We start from the raw sequence: 19,936 nt of genomic DNA, 5'->3' as shown, positions 1-19,936 counted from the left end.
ATAAAAGCTTTGTCTTCTTCATATCCAATGATGACCTCTTGAATGTCCCCTTAAGGAGAAGCAGCCCATGTATACAAATAAAAAGCTTGCTTTAATTAAGTTGGTGTTGGTGACTTGGGTAAGTGGTCTCTCTCCTCTCATCATTGAGATTAACAGGTAGAAAGCACAATCGTCTTTCTCTCATATGAACTTATTACAGATTTACCAATAGTTAGAAATTATATTACATACAAAACCCAACTATCTGGAGGATAAAACAAAGAGATGAAATGTTAGTATTTTTTCAAAGATTACAATCCTAGAAATTACTGATTATAAAATTACATTCCCAAAATCTTCTGTTCAAAGCAGCCTACAACAAAACAAGGGGCAGGGAAAAAACATAATGTCAATCCCTGGAAGCCTTTGCCAGCCTCATTGACCTTTGCACATTCAGCAAAGTTACAATACTTTTCCAAATTCCAATTAGGGCCTCAAAAAGATCACTGCAAACAAATAAAACATAAAGCAAATTTAAATTCTTCCTTCAGAGAGTTAATTTTGAACAAGTACATTCAGGGTAAAAAGAAAAAAATATTGCAACTATCCTTTAAAAACAAGAAAATGATAAATGGAAAAATATTATTGAATGAGGTGTCAGGGGAAGAGACACTGCTCTGGGGGAAAGTTTGCTAACATAAGGAGGCATAGGGTACAATTCTGAGGGAGAACAGAGAGGAAGGAGAGAAGAGGATTGAGAATGGAAACTGTCTTAGGGTTTTTTGTTTTGTTTTGTTTTTGTGGTTTTGCTATGAAGAAGAACAATGAACATGGCAACTGTTATATAAAGGAAAACATTTAGTTGGGGCTGGTTTACCTTTCAGATATTTAGTCCATTATCATCATGGAAGAAAACAGGGCAGCATGCAGGCAGACATAGTGCTGGAGAAGAAACTGAGTTCTACATCTTGATCAGTGGGCAGCAGAAGGAGACAGTAACATTGGGCAGGGCCTGAGCATACATCAGACCTCAAAACCTGGCTCCACAGTGACACACTACATCCAACAAGGTTACACCTTGCAATAAGGCCATACTACCTAAGAGTGCCAATCCCTATGGCAAAGCATTCAAACACATGAGTCTATGGGGGCAATTCTGATTCAAATCTCCGCAGAAACCAAAGATGAGGAGGTAAACAATATGAATCAGAACACACAGAGGTCAAAGAGGACAAAGGAAACTGCACAGACCATTCAAGTCCCTTCACAATCCACTCTGAGCTCAGCATCACCAGCATGGCAGCTCTAAATCAGTGTAGGAACAGGTTCACTGCAAGCTGTTAATGCAAGCACTCTTGAGGAAGGCAGACTTCTGTGAATTCAAATCCATTTGGGGCTACATGGTGAGACTCTGGCTCAAACCCAAACAAACAAGCCTGGTATAGTAACATGCATTTTTAATTCAAGAACTCCTGAAGCAGAGGCAAGAACACTGAGTTGCAGGCTAGCCTGTTTTAGAGAATGAGTTCCAGGACCGCCAAGACTACCCAAAGTAACCCTGTCTCAAAACAAAACAAAACAAACAAGGAACCAAAACAACAACAACAAAAAAAAATGCAAAAACATTTTTTAAAAAAATAACTTACCCTTGGACTCCAGTAAAAATCTACTTCAATTTGAGATTTCATTGCACTGGAAGACAACATGTTCAGGGATTTTAGGTATACCCACTCCCTTCCTTATAGACCCAGTACTCACCACCTGCCTTGTCAAAAAAGATACTGCTTTTTAAGTTTGCTCTGTACCACAAACACAGTGTCTTAAGTTTGCTCTGTAAATTCTAAACTCAGGCCCCAAAAGGAAAAAAAACAGGCCTTTAGGGTTGGGCCAGGCCCCATGGGGGTTCAAACACAGAAACTTAATATAGGGCATGAGTAGAAACTTCAAGGGTTGGGGATGAGGCAAAAGTCTATTATATCTGTTTTGTGAATTCATCTTGCACAAGTCAGAATATCCTAAGAAATGAAATGATAATAAAGTTTGTCTTGGGTCTAGAGAGATGGCTCTGTAGTCAAGAGTGTTTGCTGCTCCTAAACCAAGTCATCTGGCTCCCAAGTGCCTGTGACTCCAGCCTCAAGGGATCTGACACTTTTCTTGGGCCTCCATTGGAAAAAACAATCACAGGCTGACAAAGAGATAGTTAAAAACAAAATACATCTTTTCACAATAACCCAAATGTCTGTTTTTTCTCTTTCCATTTTCTCCTCCTTCTTGTATTGTCATGTGTGTAGGAGTTACAAAGTGTCACTGCCTCCAAATTTCTCTGTGAGTTTCTGGATGCAAACAGATGAGTAAAAGGAGAAAGAGAAAAGAAACACACTTTGTGCACACCAATTACAAGAAGCACTTGCAAGGTGTAATGTCCATTGCCACGTGAAATCCATGGGAGGTGAGGGTGGAAAAAGGCTCTGCTCATGGACCTCAAGCCTGGGGAACACCAAGCTACCCTTTTCAAGGAATAATTGTGCTCCACCCATCTTCAGAATGTAAGCCCCTGCTTGGGGAATATTTACTCCTTAGCTTTTGTATGACTACTCCTTTTCTCTTTAAAACTTTTGCTGTCTGCGCACAACATTATACAGTTAAGAGTCAGTAGGGTATCGGCCCACGTTAGCATGACCAGGTCACTAATTGGGAAATGAGACTTCCCAGAGTAAGACAAACCATCGTCAATATTTGTCGGTCTAAAACGAGTAACTTTTGTTGTGTGGTATTTGATCACACGGTGAACCCCGAGACTGTGTGAATTAAATAAAAACCTGAGGTTAGGAGGCAGAGCCAGCAGCTAGTTGACAGGAAGTAGTCACAGAGAGTAAAGAGGGAGGCAGGAAGATGGATAGAGAAACACACAGGAAGTATAAGAGAGGGACAGACTCTGTTTGGCAGTTCCTTTTGGATTGGAACGGTAGAAAAAGCTCTTCTCTTTCTGAGATGCTGGCTAAGGAAGAAAGTCAACTAGTTGCTCCTCAACCTCTCAGAGCTATAGGGTTTTCACCCCAGCCTCAAACAGAATCCAACACTTCTAGATAACACAAGTCAGATCCCATACAGATCTACCAAGCCCTGTAGCACAAGGTAATGATGAAACTGACCAGTTACTGTTAGGCATTGTGCTAGAATTCTCAGAATTTCATAAGAAATACTATGGTAATAGTAAAAGTCTGAAGAAACATTTTTCTATCACTTGGCATCAAGCCAAGAAAATTATAAGGAAATGTCATACTTGTTTTTGTATAACCAAACTCCATTACCTGCAGGAAGGAACCCAAAAGGTATCCAAATAAATGAAATTGGGTGACTGGATGTGTTTCATTTTCCAGAGTTTGGAAAATTGAAATATGTGCATCATACCATAGATACACATTCAGGATTTCAATAAGCAATTGTTTTAAGTTCAGAAAAGGCTGAATCTGTCATTACACATTTATTAAAAATTGGGACCATTACAAGGACACCTGTAGAAATTAAGACTGACAATGCTCCAGCATATGTCTCTAGTAAAATGAAGCGGTTGGTTTTCTGCATATTACAACATAAAGCATATTACAGGTATACCACACAATCCTACAGGACAAGCAGTTATAGAAAGATCTAATCACACTTTAAAAGATATGCTTATAAATGGAAAATAAAGACCCCGCTCAGAGATTACACAGTGTTTTACTAACATTAAATTTTTAAATGCTAATGAGAAAGGAATGACAGCTGTAGAGAGACACTGGTTAGTAGAAAAAACTGCTGAATTAAATCACCCTGTATATTTTAAGGATGTGTTGACTTCAGAAGGGAAAGCAGGGTATGTGTTACATTGGGGAAGAGGTTTTGCTTTTGTTTCCACTGGAGAAGAAAAGCTGTGGATACCATCAAGATTAATAAGGATTAGATACAAACAGGAGAGACCTCTTGAACTTAGAAAGACTAACAAATGCCTTTCATTTAATCAGGTATGAAAAAATAAACTAAAGAAATAGTATTTTCAAATGGTAATTTACCAAAGGCACACTTGCCATGTTAGCCTAAAATGAAATATGAGATTTCTTTTTCTTTCTTTCTTTCTTTCTTTCTCTCTCTCTCTCTTTCTTTCTTTCTTTCTTTCTTTCTTTCTTTCTTTCTTTCTTTGTTTTGTTTTGTTTTGTTTTGTTTTGTTTTGTTTTGTTTTGTTTTGTTTTGTTTTGTTTTTGAGTCAGGGTTTCTCTGTGTAGCTTTGGAGACTTTCCTGGAACTCACAGAGATCCACCTGCCTCTGCCTCCCTGGAATTAAAGGTGTGTGCCACCAGCGCCTGGCTAAATGAGTTTTCTTAAACCACATGTTTTAGTTCCATCTTAGAATGTTAGACATCTTGGTCACCAGGTTTCAAGTTTTCTCTTATTAAATAAAAAGGATATTTTTTGTTGTTTGGTATGAAAAATCCAGCTAAGAGATTTAAAATATTTTAAGTAAATTCAAAGAGATACTACATTTCAAGAATGTTTTCTAAACATCTAAATTCCTAAAAAACTGATGTGGAGAGGAGATAAAATATTAGAGCAGAGCCTTGGTATTCCTTTTATCCCAACAGAGACAAATGGATCTCTATAAGTCAGTTGTTTTCTAAATTCTAGTTACAATGAACAAGGTGGTGATGAATGCCTTTGATCCCACCACCCAGAGACAAAATTCAGATACAGCTCCTAAATGGTACGTTTGCATACTAGAAAACTCATATACAATGTTTATAAATTATTATAAAACCTCCCTACATGATTACTAGAAAGGCAGGCTGAATTTCAAAATAAATGTCCTTTGTGATATAAATATAATACACTTAAACCTTGAATTTGTATATAAAAAGAAAGGGGAACATAGGTACATTATTCACACATACTAAGGTATCTTTAGTTTCAATTTTTCAAATTTTTTTTCCAAATTTTCAATTTTTTAAGTTAAAAGACAATACTTTTTCTGTTGCCAAAAATCATTTTGCCTTAACAAAGATATAACCTGCCCCCAAAAAATAGGAACTCCCCAAAGTTAGGGTTATGGTGGGGTTTTGTTTTTGTCTTTTTAGAAGAGTGAAAGCATCCAACTAAAGAATCAGGAAACTACTGGACAAGTGAGACATCTGAAGAAGCAGCACAAAATCACCAGGAGAAAATGTCCCAAGAGAAAGAGTAAATTGGCCTAACGGTAGAGCTCATCTCCAACAGGGCAGAATTTCCTAAATCTTCCCACATGCTTCTTTCTGCTGCTCTCTACAAACAGAAAAAGCAAATGGTCCTTCTGTGATCCCAGTTCATTTAAAAATTAGAGTTGGCTTTGGTTGGAGTTGGAGCTTGGCTCTCTCCTTCTCTAAACTCACGCATGTTTGTTAAAGGAAAATCCAAAATCTCAGTCTCATGTCAAAAGACCCACCTGGTATGAGACAGAAGAAAACAGAATTAAGGTACTATTCTATTGCCACTAATCTCATCATCCTCTGGTTTTCATTGACTCTTTAAAACCTTTCTTAAGGTATAAGTATTATGTCAAAATCTATAGGATTATTATGTATATATAAACTTTCTGTTGCGATATTGGTGGTCATATAGAATACTAAATGATTCTAGAAATGAGCTTCATCTAGCTTCCTATACATGTTTTCAGGTTTGAGTTTGAAACAGGTAAATAGAAACTTATTTTGTGTTCCCTGAATGTATTAACAGATTGTGGTCCTTTAACCTCTCAGAGATCTGCTGCATATAAAATTTAAAATGTTGAAGTTTTCAGCAGTAAACTATGACCATTCCTATCAATAACCTTTGAAGTCTCCAAGAAGCCTGCAATGATGAATCAACCTAGATTGTGGTAATACCAACAAGATGACAACCACCACCCAAAGATCAGCTTCAGACTACCAACTGCACAGGACAACTTCAAAGTGGTTAGCTAAGATGGTCAGCCTCAAATACTATTGCAGCTATAATTTCAGATAAGCCTGGCACTTTCCCATCACACAGAGACTAGATAACAAAGATACAGCTAGCTCTCTCAGGACTGGACCATAATTCCAAATTTTCAGAGTCCCCTAAAGATGTCATCACACACACAACACAAAGTAATTTTAAGAACATGATGTCTACTTTCATGAGAGGTTGGGGGGTTGTTTTTGGTTGTTTGGTGGGTTTTGGATGTTTGCATTGTTTGGGGTGGAGGGTTAATTGAAGTTGATATATGTCATGGTCAGGGAGGAAACTAAACAAAGGAGGTTAGATTAAGGGATTTCTTTCTTTTCCTCTAGACTTTCTTATGTAAAAAAAAAAAATGGTGCGCGCTTAAAAGAAATGATACGATAAAAGAGTAGATTGTTGAATCTACACTTAAACTAGGAAGCAACTACTAGTCTCAAATATCTACCCCCTAACTCCTGCAGGCATTCTCTGCTAACCCACAGACCTCTTCTGTCCAGAAAGCAGGTAGACTGTCTATAGATCTTCCTCTCTCCTGTTCCTCAAGATCTAAACCCCAAGTCCCATCCCTAGTGCTAGAGCACAGCCTCTGGGGTAACCTCTCTTCATTGTCTCCCCCTATTCCAAGGAGACAGATATGCAGATCCTGGTTGAACACTCTGCTCTCCTCCTTCCTGAGAACCCCTTCAGATCCCTCACTTATCCCCCCATTCCTAAGCATCAGCCCCAACACCCAGAAACACATTTTACCTGGAATCCCCAGTGGCCACAACTATCAGGTCCAAAGAAAATTTCCCCAGGCAACACACAGCCATCAGACTCTACAAAATTCCAGAGGGGAATCATACACCAAGGAACAAAACACCCACCCAACAAAGACAAATTCATAAATCAGTGCCTAGACCTATAATATATCCCAAACTTAAATGCCTAGACACCAGAATAAAAACATAATCATTAACAGGAAGGGCAATATGTCTCCATTACAGCCCAGCTATCCTACCTCAGCAGGCCCTGAATATCCCAACATAGCTGAAGAAAAAGACTTTAAAATTGTCTATATAAAGACGATAGAGGTCCTTAAAATGGAAATGAATAAATCCCTTAAATAAATCCAAGAAAACACAAATAGTGGAATGAAATGAATTACTGTCCAAGACTTGAAAATGAAAATAGAAGCAATAAAGAAAACACAAACTGAGGGAATTCTGGGAATGAAAAAAAAAAGCTGAAAAATTTAGGAATTGGAACAAGAATTACAGAGGAATTTGAAGACACGATAGAAGAAATGGATATATCCATCAAAGAAAAATGTTGAATCTTAAAAACTCCTGACATGAAAAATCCAGAAAATCTGAGACACTATGAAAGAAATCAAACCTAAGAATAATAAAAATAGAGGGAGAAAAATAGTCCCACCTCAAAGGCACAGAAAATATTTTTAAAAAAATCATAGAAAAAAATTATCTTAACTTAAATAAGGCCATGCCTATAAGGGTACAAGAAGCATACAAAACACCAAATAGATTGAAACAGAAAAGAAAGTCCCTCACCACATAATAATCAAAACATTAAACATATTGAATAAAGAAAGACTATTAAAATGACTGATTTCTCAATGGAAACTCTAAAGCCAAAAGAGCCTGGACAGATGTGCTGTAGACTCTAAGAGACCACAGATGATAGCGCAGAATATTATATCCAGAAAAAACTGTTAAATACCATAGATGGAGAAAAGAAAATATTCCTTGATAAAGCCACCATCAACAATACTGATCTACAAACACAGCTATACAGAAGGTCTAGGAGGAAAACTCCAAACTATAGAGGTTAACTATACCCAGGAAAACACAGGGAATAAATCTCAGACCAGCAAAATCAAAAGTAGGGAAGCACACACACAGACACACCACCAACAACAACAACAAAATAACAAGAATCAACAACCATTGGTCGTTGACATTTCTCAATGTCAATGGTCTCAAGATCCCAATAAAGAGACACAGACTAACAAAATAGGTGCAAAAACAGGATCCATCCTTTTGTTGCATCCAAGAAACACACCTCAATATCAAGCACTGACAACACCTCAGGATAAAGGGTTGGAAAAAGAAATTCCAAGTGAAAGGACCTAAGAAGCAAGCTGGTGTAGCCATTTTAGTATATAATAAAATAGACTTCAAACCTAAACTAATCAAAAGAGATAGGGAAGGAAACTTCATACTCATCAAAGGAAAAAAATCTAACAAGATGACATTTCAATTCTTAATATCTATGTCCCAAACACAAGGGTATCAAAGTTTGTAAAAAGAAACATTTCTACAGCTTAAATCACCCATTGACTCTCACACACTGATAGTGGGAGACTTCAATACCCCGTTCTTACCAATAGGCAGGTCACTCAGGCAAAAACTAAACTGAGAAATACTGGAGCTAATAGACATTATAAACCAAATGGGCCTAACAGATATTTACAGGGCATTTCACCCTAACACAAAAGAATAAAACTTCTTCTCTGCACCTCAGGAAACATTCTCTAAAATTGACCACATACTTCTACACAAAGCAAGACTCAACAGACACAAAATAACTCCTTGAATCCTATCCCACCAACATAGCTGGATGTCAACAACAACAAAACAGCAGAAAGCCTAAAACTAATGAAAACTCAACAACTCTCTACTAGATGAAAAACAGGTCAAGACAGAAGTAAAGAAAGAAATAAAAGACATTCGAGAGTTCAATGAAAATGAATACATGGCATACCCAAACTTACAGGGCACAATGAAAGCAACTCTGAGAGGTTAATTATAGCACTAGGTGCCTATATAAAAATACTGGAAGATCTCATACTACCAACTTGTCAGCACATATGAAAGCTCTAGTACAAATAGAAACAAACACACTCAAGAGAAGTACACAACAGGAAATAATCAAATTGTGAGCTGAAATCAATAAAACAGAAACAAAGAGAACAACACAAAGAATCAATGAAACACAGAGTTGGTTGAGAAAAATCAACAAGACAAACCTTATCTAAACTAACTAAAAGGCAGAGATAGAATATCCAAATTAACAAAACCAGAAATAAAAAGGAGGCATAACAAACACCAAGGAAATCCAGAGACTCATAAGGACATACTTTAAAAACCTGTAGTCACCAAACTGGAAAATCTAAAAGATACAGAGAGTTTTCTCAATAGCTACTTTACCAAAGTTAAACCAAGATCAGATAAACAATGTATGTAGACCTAAAACCCCTCGAGAAATAGGAGTCATTAAATGTCTACCAACCGACAAAAAAAAAAAAAAAAAAAAAAGCCCAAGGCCAAAGGGTTTTAATGCAGAATTCTACCAGACTTCCAAAGAAGAGTTAATGACAATACTCCTCAAATTATTCCACAAAAGAGAAAAAGGAATCCTGCCCAATTCATTTTATTAGGACACAGTTCCCGTGATAGACAGACCGCATAAGACCCAACAAAGAAAGAATTACAGAGCAATTTCACTTTTACATGAATGCAAAAATACTCAATAAAGGGGCTGGGGATTTAGCTCAGTGGTACAGTGCTTGTCTACAAGTGCAAGGCCCTGGGTTTGGTCCTCAGCTCCGGAAAAAAAAAAAAAAAAAAAAAAAAAAACTCAATAAAATACTTGCAAACCGAATCCAAGAACACATCAAAAAAAGAGCATCCACCATGATCAAGTAGGCTTCATCCCAAAGATGCATGGATGATTCAACACACAAAATAAATGTACTCCATCATGTAAAGAAATGAAAGGGAAAAAAGAAACAGATGATCATCTCATTACATGCAGAAAAGTCCCTATGACAAAATCCAACCCCCCTTCATGGTAAAAGTCCAGGAGTAAATAGGTATACAAGGGGCATAACTAAACATAATAAAGGCAGTTTACAGTGGAAGACCCTAGCCCTTCAGGCTTACACCCCCAAGCCTCAGGAAAAGAGAAGCTTCAAGCACCAGGAAATGAGAAACTAAAAATCTAGTTCCAAGGGCAACCTGACTTAGCCATTGTTCAATCTCCCCTGCAACCATATAACAATGTAAAGAGATTTCTGTTAAGAGATGTGCTCAACTGTGACTGGGATAGTTGCAAATGTCCCAGGAAGGACCACCATGACCTGTGTGTAAACTCCACTCCTGCCCTGATACCCCCCTTGAGGTTTCAGGAAGAATGTACCTGTTGACATAACTGTACCCACTCTGTGATCACTCTGATCAGAGCATGATCTTGTGAAACGAAACTGTATGGGAATTGTAATCTTGTGGGTTTTGTGGGTTTTTCCTTTAAAAGCCCTCATGGGGCTGCAGTAAGATGCGACTCTTGCCCTTGGGAGCAGAGGAGCCCTTCTGTACAGAAGCTTAATAAATCCTCCTGCTCTTGCATCAACTGGACTGGAGTCTGAGTTCTTGGGGCGCCCACTTGAGACCCTAAACTTTGGGGTTCAATAACAGCAAGCCTATAACCAACATCACATTAAATGGAAGGAAACATACAGCAATTCCACTAAAATCAGGAACAAGACAAGGTTGTCCACTCTCTCCATATGTATTTAATATAGTACTTGCAGACCTAGCTAGAGCAATAAGACAACTAAAAGAGATCAAAGGGATACAAACTGGAAAGGAAGAAGTCAAAGTATCTTTATTTGCTGATGACATCATAGTATACATAAGTGACCCTAAAAATTCCACTGGGGAACTTCTATAACTGATAAATACTTTCAGAAAAAGTAGCTGGATATTAAATTAACTCAAAATAATCAGTAGCTCTCCTATATAAGAATGACTAATGGACTGAGGGGGAAAAATCAGAAAAACAACACTTCCACAATAGTCTCAAATAATATAAAATATCTTGAGGTAACTAACCAAGCAAGTGAAAGACACTGTATGATAAAAACTTCAAGTCTTTAAAGAAAGAAATTGAAAATGATATCAGAAAATGGAAAGCTCTCTTGTGCTCATGGATCAGTAGTATTAACATAGTAAAAATGGCCATCCTTCCAAAAGCAATCTATAGATTCAATGCAATCTCCATCAAAATTCCAAAACTCAGACCTGGAAAGGACAAATTTGCAACTTCATCTGGGAAAAAACAAACAAACAAACACTCAGGATAGCTAAAACATTTCTAAACAATAAAAGAACTGCTGAGGGGGGGGGGGTCCTCAATATTCCTAATTTCAAGTTGTACTACAAAGGTATCCTAGTGAAAACTGCATGATGTTGCCCTAAAAACTGACTAGCTAACCAATGGAATAAAATTGAAGACCAAGACAAAAATCCACACACCTATGGACACCCAATTTTTGATAAAGAAGCTAGAAACACCCACTGGAAAAAAGAACAACATCTTCAACAAATGGTGCTGGTCAAACTGGATGTCTGTGTGTAGAAGAATGCAAACAGTTCATAGTTACCACCCTTCACAAAACTGTAGTTTTTGTGATTAAAAAAAAAGTAGATCAAAGTCCTCAAAAGATGCAAGATACACTGAACCTGATAGAGGAGAAAGTAGGGAATAGTCTTGAACACATCAGCACAGGAGACAACTTCCTAAACAGAACCTATAGCACAGGCACTAAGATCAACAATTAATAAATGGGGCCCCATGAAACTTAAAAACTTCTGTATGGCAAAGTACACCATCATTCAAAGAATCGTTCTATAGAATGGGAAAAGATTTTTACCAGCTCCATATCCGATGTAAGACTAATACCCAAAATACATAAAGAACTCAAGAAACTAGATATTAAAAAAAATAAATAATCCAATTTAAAAATGGGGATCAGATCTGAAAAGAGAATTGTCAATAGAGGAAACTCAAGTGACTGAGAAAAACCTCCTTAGCCATCATGGAAACACAAATCAAAAGTACTGTGAGACTCCATCTTGCACCTGTCAGAATAGCTAAAATGAGTAACACAAGTAATAGTTCACATCAGCGAGGATGTGGAATAAGGGGAACACTCATCCTTTGCTAGAGGGAGTGCAAACTTATACAGCCACTACAGAAATCAATATGGCAGTTCCTCAGAAAGTTGGGACTTGATGTACCTAAAATCCAGCTATACCACTCTTGGGCATAAACCCAAAGGATGCTTCATCATACCACAAGGACACTTACTCAACAATATTCATTGCTGCTCTATCATAACAGCCAGAAACTGGAAACAGCATAGATGTCCTTCAACAGAAGAATGAATAAAGAAAATGTAGTATAGTTACACAATGGAGTACTATTCAGCTGTTTAAAAAATGACATCATGAAATCTGCAGGCAATTAGATGGAACAACTGCAGTCAGGAGAAAAAGAAAAAACTCTCACACAGTATCATTTTGTAAAACTAAAGCAAGAAGGGGGGCTAGAGAGGTGGCTCGGTGGTTAAGAGCACTTGTACGGTTCCTATCACCCACAAGGTGGTTCTCATCCATCTGAAATTCCAGTTCCATGGGATCCAAAGACACCACCAAGCATGCGCATGATATAGACATATATGCAAGCAAAACACACACACAAAATAAAACGAATACATTGAAAATAATTTTTTTAAAAACTAAAACAAACAAACAAGAAAACAAAGGGGAAAATGCAAAAACCATATTGAATGAGGTGTTAAGGAGTAGACATACAGCTCTGTGGGAAACTTCTTGAACACCACGAAGCATGGGGGAACTATTCTGAGGCAGACCAGATGAGGGGCGGGGGAGGAAGACAGAAATGAAATCCGACGTGATAATGGGGGAAAAATCAGCGCAAACAGAAGTCCAACAGAAGGTAAACTGCACAGAACACCCACGTCTCTACAGAGCACAGGTTGGACTCAGCAATACCAACCCGCCAGTACTGCAGGTCTGTGTAGGCGCAGGTAAACAGGGCTGGGGACTGCGAGGAAGCAGCTTCACCAGGAGAGAAAAGTGGGCTACTTGGGGCGCAAGGCTGCCTGTGGGGTGCACACTTCAAGAGCACGTAGGCGTGGGCATAGGCACGGCTGGCCCAGTTTCCAATTTCCACTGGACTGCAAGCACCAGGAGAAACGCCAGGTGCTGGCGACGCAAAGGAGCTGGTGTGCCAACCCCGACACCCAAGATTGCAGGAGCCCAAGGCACACTCACCATTCCTGGCTTCTGATGTGTTTGGGTTTCCTTCCAAAGATGCCTGTAGTCGGCAGAACACAAAGTCTCCCCAAACAGGTCCTCACAAGGATCCCGGTTACTAAGCAAAGCATTAAAAAGACTTCCGGGACGCACGCTGCGACTATCCGTGCTCCCGATTGGACAGTTCATTCCTTTTAGTACTATGGTCCCTGATTGGAGAACTCTACTGACTCAGCGATAAGTATCAAAACATTTTAGGAAAGTTCAGGTGCAACCCGTGACTGCCCACACTCTAGAAAGCGAACTTCTGTGAAAGCCATTCAGGGCTACATGGTGAGACCCTGACCCAAAACGAAACAAAGACCCGCGGCATGGTGGCAGGCATTTTTAATCGTGATCACTAAGTAGAAGTCAGCCTGTTCCAGAGAACTAGCTCCAGGACAGATAATAGTACCCAAAGAAACCCTGTTTCAAAAACCAAAACAAACAAGGAAGCAAAATAAACATCAACAACAAATTTAAAAACAAAGACTCTTAACATATCCATACTCTCTGGAATGAACCTGTTCTGTTTTGGCATTTCACTGCATTTTAAGAAAACATGCTCTGGGATTTGGAATGCACTCACTCACTGCCTCGCACACCCTGTATTCGACACCTGCCTTTTCCATAAAGATGGTACCTTATTTATTATGTACATTCCAATCTCTTGCCCCAAAGGGAAAAAACAAAAACAGGACTTTGGGGTAGAAACAGGTCCCAAGTAGGTTCAAGCAGAGGAAACACATGTAGCGCTTGATAGGTTTCCTCAAAGATTAGGGATGAGGTAAAAATCCATGAGTTTCTCACACTCATGTTTAAGTGTGTCCATTTTCGGCCAAAATAATTAAAACACACCAATAAGGAAGTACAATTGCACAATGGATGGATAAAATATACATACCAGGAATACTCCACTAAGAATTCAGTTATGAAAAGAAACCCTTAAACTTCAGAAAAGGTTTTCTTTGCCCAAGATCATGAAGAAAGCCTCCATTCACTGGAGTATAGGCCCCCAAATCCCAGGATCTCACAGATTGCTAACAAAGGGCCCTCCAATGGTCATTCTTTAGTGATGATGCAGACACTCCGAATGATTTATCCTTGGGACCTCACCATGCCAGCTATTGCTTCCATGGCCATGAAATAATTCTTTTAACACTAAGATATCCTCCAGAATTACAATGTCACTGACACCCACATTAGATTTACCTATTTTATTTCACCATTGTGGGAGTTTTTCCTACATGTGCAGCAGTGCGCTTCCTGTGTGCTTGGTACCCTGGAATATCAGAAGATGCTATTTTATTCTCTGGAACTGAAGTCCCAGACTGTTCTGAGCCACCATATGGGGCCTGTGAATCAACTGTGGTCCTCTGGAAGAAAAGTGTGTGCTCCTAACAGCAGAGTTATCTCTCCATCCCCTATTTGCATTAAGATTTAAAAAATAAGCAAACAGTAAAATTCACAAATATTTTCTCCAGGGGTCTACCAAACTGTGTCTCTAAAACATGATCATCATGGATGTTCTTCATATGAGAGGGAGGACTGTTGTGACTAATCTTAGTCATGCTTTGAGTGACTGTCCTCCTAGGTAAGCAACCTCCATTTGGGGGATTTCCAAAGGTGATCACAGCTGGGCTGATTAACCATTTAAACCCCACCTGGAGAGTGGAGGAAAGCACAAGCTTCTCACCTGCGGATCCAGCTGAAAGGAGTCTGGGGAAGGGACAGCTTATGCCAAGGCAGGGAAGAATGAAGGGGAAGGGGAGACTCTCTGCAGCTACAGGGAAGCCCTCATCCCTGCGGGGTAAGGCTTTCCAGGACCAATGTCAGTTCTGAAAATTGATTACACCAATGTGTGTGGCATGTGTGCTTAGGATGTAAATTCCTCTTGGCAGGTTGTTCCTCTGATAAGCACTAAGTGACCCTCTTCAGACTAGTTTTTTTTTTTATAACAAACATTTAATTGGTTTTTTTTTAGATTTATTTATTATGTATACAGTGTTCTGCCTACATGTGTCCTTGCAGGCCAGAAGACAGCACCAGATTTCATTATGGGTGGTTGTGAGCCACCATGTGGTTGCTGGGAACTGAACTCAGGACCTCTGGAAGAGCAGTCAGTGCTCTTAGCCACTAAGCCATCTCTCCAGCCCCAGACTAGTTTTGTCTTGAAGTTTGTCTTCTGATATTATACTAGATATGTCCTTGTCTTAGGAAGGGTTTCTTTTTTTTTTTTTTTTTTTTTTTTTTTTTTTTTTTGGTTTTTCGAGACAGGGTTTCTCTGTGTAGCTTTGCGCCTTTCCTGGAGCTCACTTGGTAGCCCAGGCTGGCCTCGAACTCGCAGAGATCCGCCTGCCTCTGCCTCCCGAGTGCTGGGATTAAAGGCGTGCGCCACCAACGCCCGGCCAGGAAGGGTTTCTATGGCTGTGATAAAACACCAGGACACAGTCAACTTGGAAAATAAAGATTATTTTCACTTCCAATCCCACATCACAGTCTATCACAGTCAAAAGAAATCAGATTAAGAAGCAAAGGCATGAAACCGGGGCCAGAAAATGAAGCAGAAGACATGGAAAATATTAATTAGTGGCTTGTTCCTCATAGGTAGCTCAGCCTGCTATTTTATACTACAGAGGACCATCTGCCCTGGGGTGGCAGTGTCCCTAATGAACTGGGCCTACCTATATCAATCATTAATAATAAAAAATGGTCACAGACTATAGAAGTACATAGCTTTAACCCCATGTTGTAGTTGGTAGTGTGAGGTATGGTTCTCCAGGTGTACAAGACCAATGTGTTCTACATAGCAAGTTCCAGACAAGCCACAAAAACCTAGGGTGAGATCCTATCTCAATAAAATAAACCAAAGAAAATTATCTATAGTGTTTCTTACAGGAAGATCTGATGGGGACATTTTCTCCCTTGAGAATCTCTCTTCCCATGTGACTAGTTGTGTGAATTTGACATAAAACTAACCCGAACAGCCATTGTTTGTTGGTGCCTTTGCGTTGAACACCTCTCTCCACATTTTTACCCACAGCAGTATCCTTCCTTGATGGTGAGCTGTGTTTCTTCATGACAGCAGAGAGGTCTTATTTTCTATGGCATGCTATTTGGTGTCACTTTGCTGGGAAGCACGAACATTAAGCATCATTCATGAATATGCCTTTAATACCAGTACTCGGGAGGAAGAGGCAGGTGGATCCCTGAGTTCAGTCAAGACTGGTCTGCTTAGCAAGTTGCAGGCCTTCCATGTTTACAGAGAAGCCACATTTTAAAAAAAAAGAAAAGAAAAACCCAAAAGAACAGAAAAAGGCCTAAGCTTCAAAGAGAGTTTTCAACCAATAAAGAAACTGGTTAAAGTGTTCAGTACCCTGGGCCATGAGAAATGGCATATTTGGAAGTGAATTTACATCAATTTTGACAATTCATCTTTCACAAGTCAGAATGGCCAAGATTAAGAAAACAAGTGATAATAAGGTTTTGTCTTGGGTCTGAAGAGATGGTTCAGTAGACAACAGTGTTTGCTGCTCTAAAACAGGAGTGGAAATTGTTCCCAGAACCCAGGACAGGTGGCCCACACATGCCTGGAACTCCAAGCCCAGGGGATCGGACACTTTCTTTTCTTAAAAAAAAAAAAAAAAAAAAAAGCAGATTTATTTTATGTGCATTACTGTCAGATCCCCTGAAACTGAGTTACAAAAAGTTGTAAACTGCCATGTGAGTGCTGGGAATTGAACCCAGATCCTCTGGAACAGCAGTCCGTGTTTTTAACCTTCGACCCATCTCTCCAGTCCTGATCTGAAACCTTCTTTGTGTCTCTATTGAAACCAACACTCTCATGCTGACATGCACAGAGACCTAATTAAAATAAAATACATCTTTCTGTAACAACCAGGATTTTTTTCTCTTTCCATTTTCTCCTCATTAATGTTACAGAATGTCAAGTTACAGAATGTCACTGCTGTGTTAATTCTTGTGTGCGCTTATAGATGCAAGCAAGCGAGTCAAAGGAGAAAGAAAGAAGAAACTCTTTGTGGGAATAAATTACAAGAAACATTTCAAGCTGTAATGTTCATGTGTGAGACCAGAACAGGGACAATATACCTTTCAGGTTAAGGTTTCTGTTTGCAGTTAAAGATTAAGTTCCTGTTTGTCCTGTTAAGTCCTTGAAAATTAAGGTTTCCATTTGTCATTTAGAATAAGTTTCTGTATCCTAGATCTGATGTAAACTGTAAAACATGTTTTTCAACCTACCCGAAACTCGCGACCCCATTCACATGCTGTCTATCCTTACCCTTGTTCCTTCAATTTCACTGTAACTCTCTAACAACGTCTAGCAGCCAACTCTCGCCCTCTTGAACACTTTCTCTCGCCTATAAAAAGGACCTCAAGAGGACGGCAAGGGCTGCTCCCTAAAGTCCCTACTTAGAGAAAGGCAACCAGACAGGCCAGTCCTGGGTATACCCCAAAATAAAGCTTGCTTCAGTTGGACAGTTGTGGACTCAGCCTTATTCCTCCCACTTTTCAGGTTAAACACACAGCCACATGAAATCTTTGGAAAGTGAGGGACAAAATGACTCCATTCCTGAAGGAAACCAAACACTTTTCCTAAGGCAAAATTGCTGTCACATAAACTCCATTCCCTTCTTCACAATGGAAGCCACTGGTGGGGAATATTTACTCCTCAGCCATTGCTGGAGTATTGTCTTTCTCTTTAAATCTTCTGCTGTCTGCTTACCATGTCATAATTAAAAGTCTTCAGGGTGCCATCCCATTAGAGGGTAAGCAGGTCACTGCACTGGGAAGTCAGACCCTTCCTGGAGTAAGACAAACTGACAAGTAAGTGTTTGTCTGTCCAATATGAGCAGCTTTCATCTTCCTTTCTTTGAATTTCTATCTTATGATGTTTTCAAATACCTCATCCTTTGTATCAGTCAGGGGTCTCTAGGGTCACAGAACTTGTGGAATGAATCTCTACCATATGTGTGTGTATGTGTATGTATATATTCCATATATATACATGTGTGTATATATATACATATACATATGGGAATTTATTAGACTAATTTACACACTGCAGTCCAACGGTGACTAGTTGTGAAGGAAAGTCCAAAACTCTAGTTGTTACTCATACCCAATAGCCTGGGTGTCTCAACGGTCCTCTGTATATTCTGGAATCCTGAAGAAGCGGGCTCCGATGCCAGTGAAGGTATGGCTGTGCTGACAAGGCGAGGGCAAGCAGGCAACGAACGAACACACTCCATTCCTTCTTCCCTTGTCCTTATATAGGCTTCTGCTGGGGACCATCCCTAGCTGTGTACAGGTTCCAGAGGGATAAGGATCAGGTGAGGGGAGGGTTGCGTCAGACACCCAGACAGGAAGACTTTGTAAGTTTGACTTAGTAGCAATCAGAAAATTCCTTTATTTATGCAAATTTAAAAGATATTCATGATTTTTCAAGAGATACAGATCACATCATTTTGTTCCAGGCATACTTGGCTAGCATGCCCAGAGTTACAGGTTATGCACAGATAGAATAGATTCTATTATCAACCCCATATTGTAAGAAGGTGTGGCCCATATTAAAGGTGAGCCTTTCATCCTCAAGGTCTGGATTAAAGGTGTTTGTCACCCAGCCTCAAGATCCAGATCAAATGTATTTTGTCTTCTTGTCTCAAGATCTGGATTCCAAGTGTGCTCTCCATTCCTGGATTTTAGATCATTCCCAATATAGTCAAACTGATAAACCAAGATTAGCCATCACATTTTTCTAGCTTAATAAAAATCTATATGAGAGAGAGATGCCTTGGCTAGTGCAACCCTTATGGACGTCCTCCTAGACCTTATTTCTATCATGCTACAGATTTCCTCAGTCACATGGCCTCATCTTGGTCACAGTTTATGCCAGAGAAAGGAATTGCTGACCATCAGGATCTGAACAGAGGAATCAATCTGCATATTTCCCTTGTCTCTGTGCTTGGTATTACATTCATGGTATTACATACATTACTCTTACCGCAATAAACTGAACTAAAACTTTTAAAAGCATGTCAACAAATATAGAGAAAATATGAGGCAAGAAGTAATTGGAATGGAACTAAGACTGAGGAGGAGCAAATATAAATGGATGAACAGTGGATCTGCAGGGGAGGAAAGCTGAGGAGGGGGACTGGGAGAAGTGAAGGGAGGGGAGTTGTGGTTAGAATGTATTGTATGAGAAAATAAATGTTAAAAAGTGGGCAGGGGCAAATTATGTTGTCCAACTGTATGATGCCCCAATTATATAAAGACAAGCAAGCCTCGGAAGGGGTTAGCAATATGGGACCCTGTTAGCCTTGTGCTAAGTACACATCACAGCATGAACAAGAAACTTAACATAATGTTAGCAACCTAGGATATACACTAACAACCCTGCATCAGGCTATTCATATACCTGCTTGAAATAATGTAAGATAGTCCCATTAGAAAACCCTTAGCAAACCCCATTGTATTTCAAATACATTCCAAAATATATCCAGGATGTGTGAAAATCAGACAGACCCCTTCTGGCCTAGTTTTGGTGCAAGTTTACTCTCTTAGTTAGGGTTGCTATTGCTTCGATGAAAAAACATGACCAAAAAGCAAGTTGGGGATGAGAGGGTTTATTTGACTTACATTTCCTTATCATCGTCCCTCATTGGAGGAAGTCAGAACAGAAACTCAAGCAGGGCTGGAATCTGCAAGCAGGAGCTGATGCAGAGGCCACAGAGGTAAGCTGCTTACTGGCTTCCTTCCCCTTGTATGCTCATCCTGCTTTCTTATAA

At 39.4% G+C, this 19,936-nt stretch overlaps 1 protein-coding gene across 2 annotated transcripts in view; it reads right to left on the bottom strand.

Moving 5' to 3' along the window:
* LOC102919436 (uncharacterized) overlaps positions 1 to 13,298 on the bottom strand; it is a 41,665-nt gene extending 28,367 nt beyond the window's left edge. The window contains exon 1 of one of the 2 annotated variants that reach the window (XM_076559610.1): positions 13,107 to 13,298. In XM_076559610.1, coding sequence (XP_076415725.1) covers positions 13,107 to 13,277 — 171 coding nt within the window. In that variant the 5' untranslated portion in view covers positions 13,278 to 13,298. The remainder of the gene's footprint in view (positions 1 to 13,106) is intronic. The other variant, XM_016009557.3, reaches the window with a different exon arrangement.
* Positions 13,299 to 19,936: the final 6,638 nt, after the last annotated feature.

This window comes from Peromyscus maniculatus, chromosome 22, assembly GCF_049852395.1.
Source record: "Peromyscus maniculatus bairdii isolate BWxNUB_F1_BW_parent chromosome 22, HU_Pman_BW_mat_3.1, whole genome shotgun sequence".
Classification (NCBI taxonomy): domain Eukaryota; kingdom Metazoa; phylum Chordata; class Mammalia; order Rodentia; family Cricetidae; genus Peromyscus; species Peromyscus maniculatus.
Note: the sequence above shows the minus strand (reverse complement) of the source record. Positions and strands in the feature narration are given on the sequence as shown.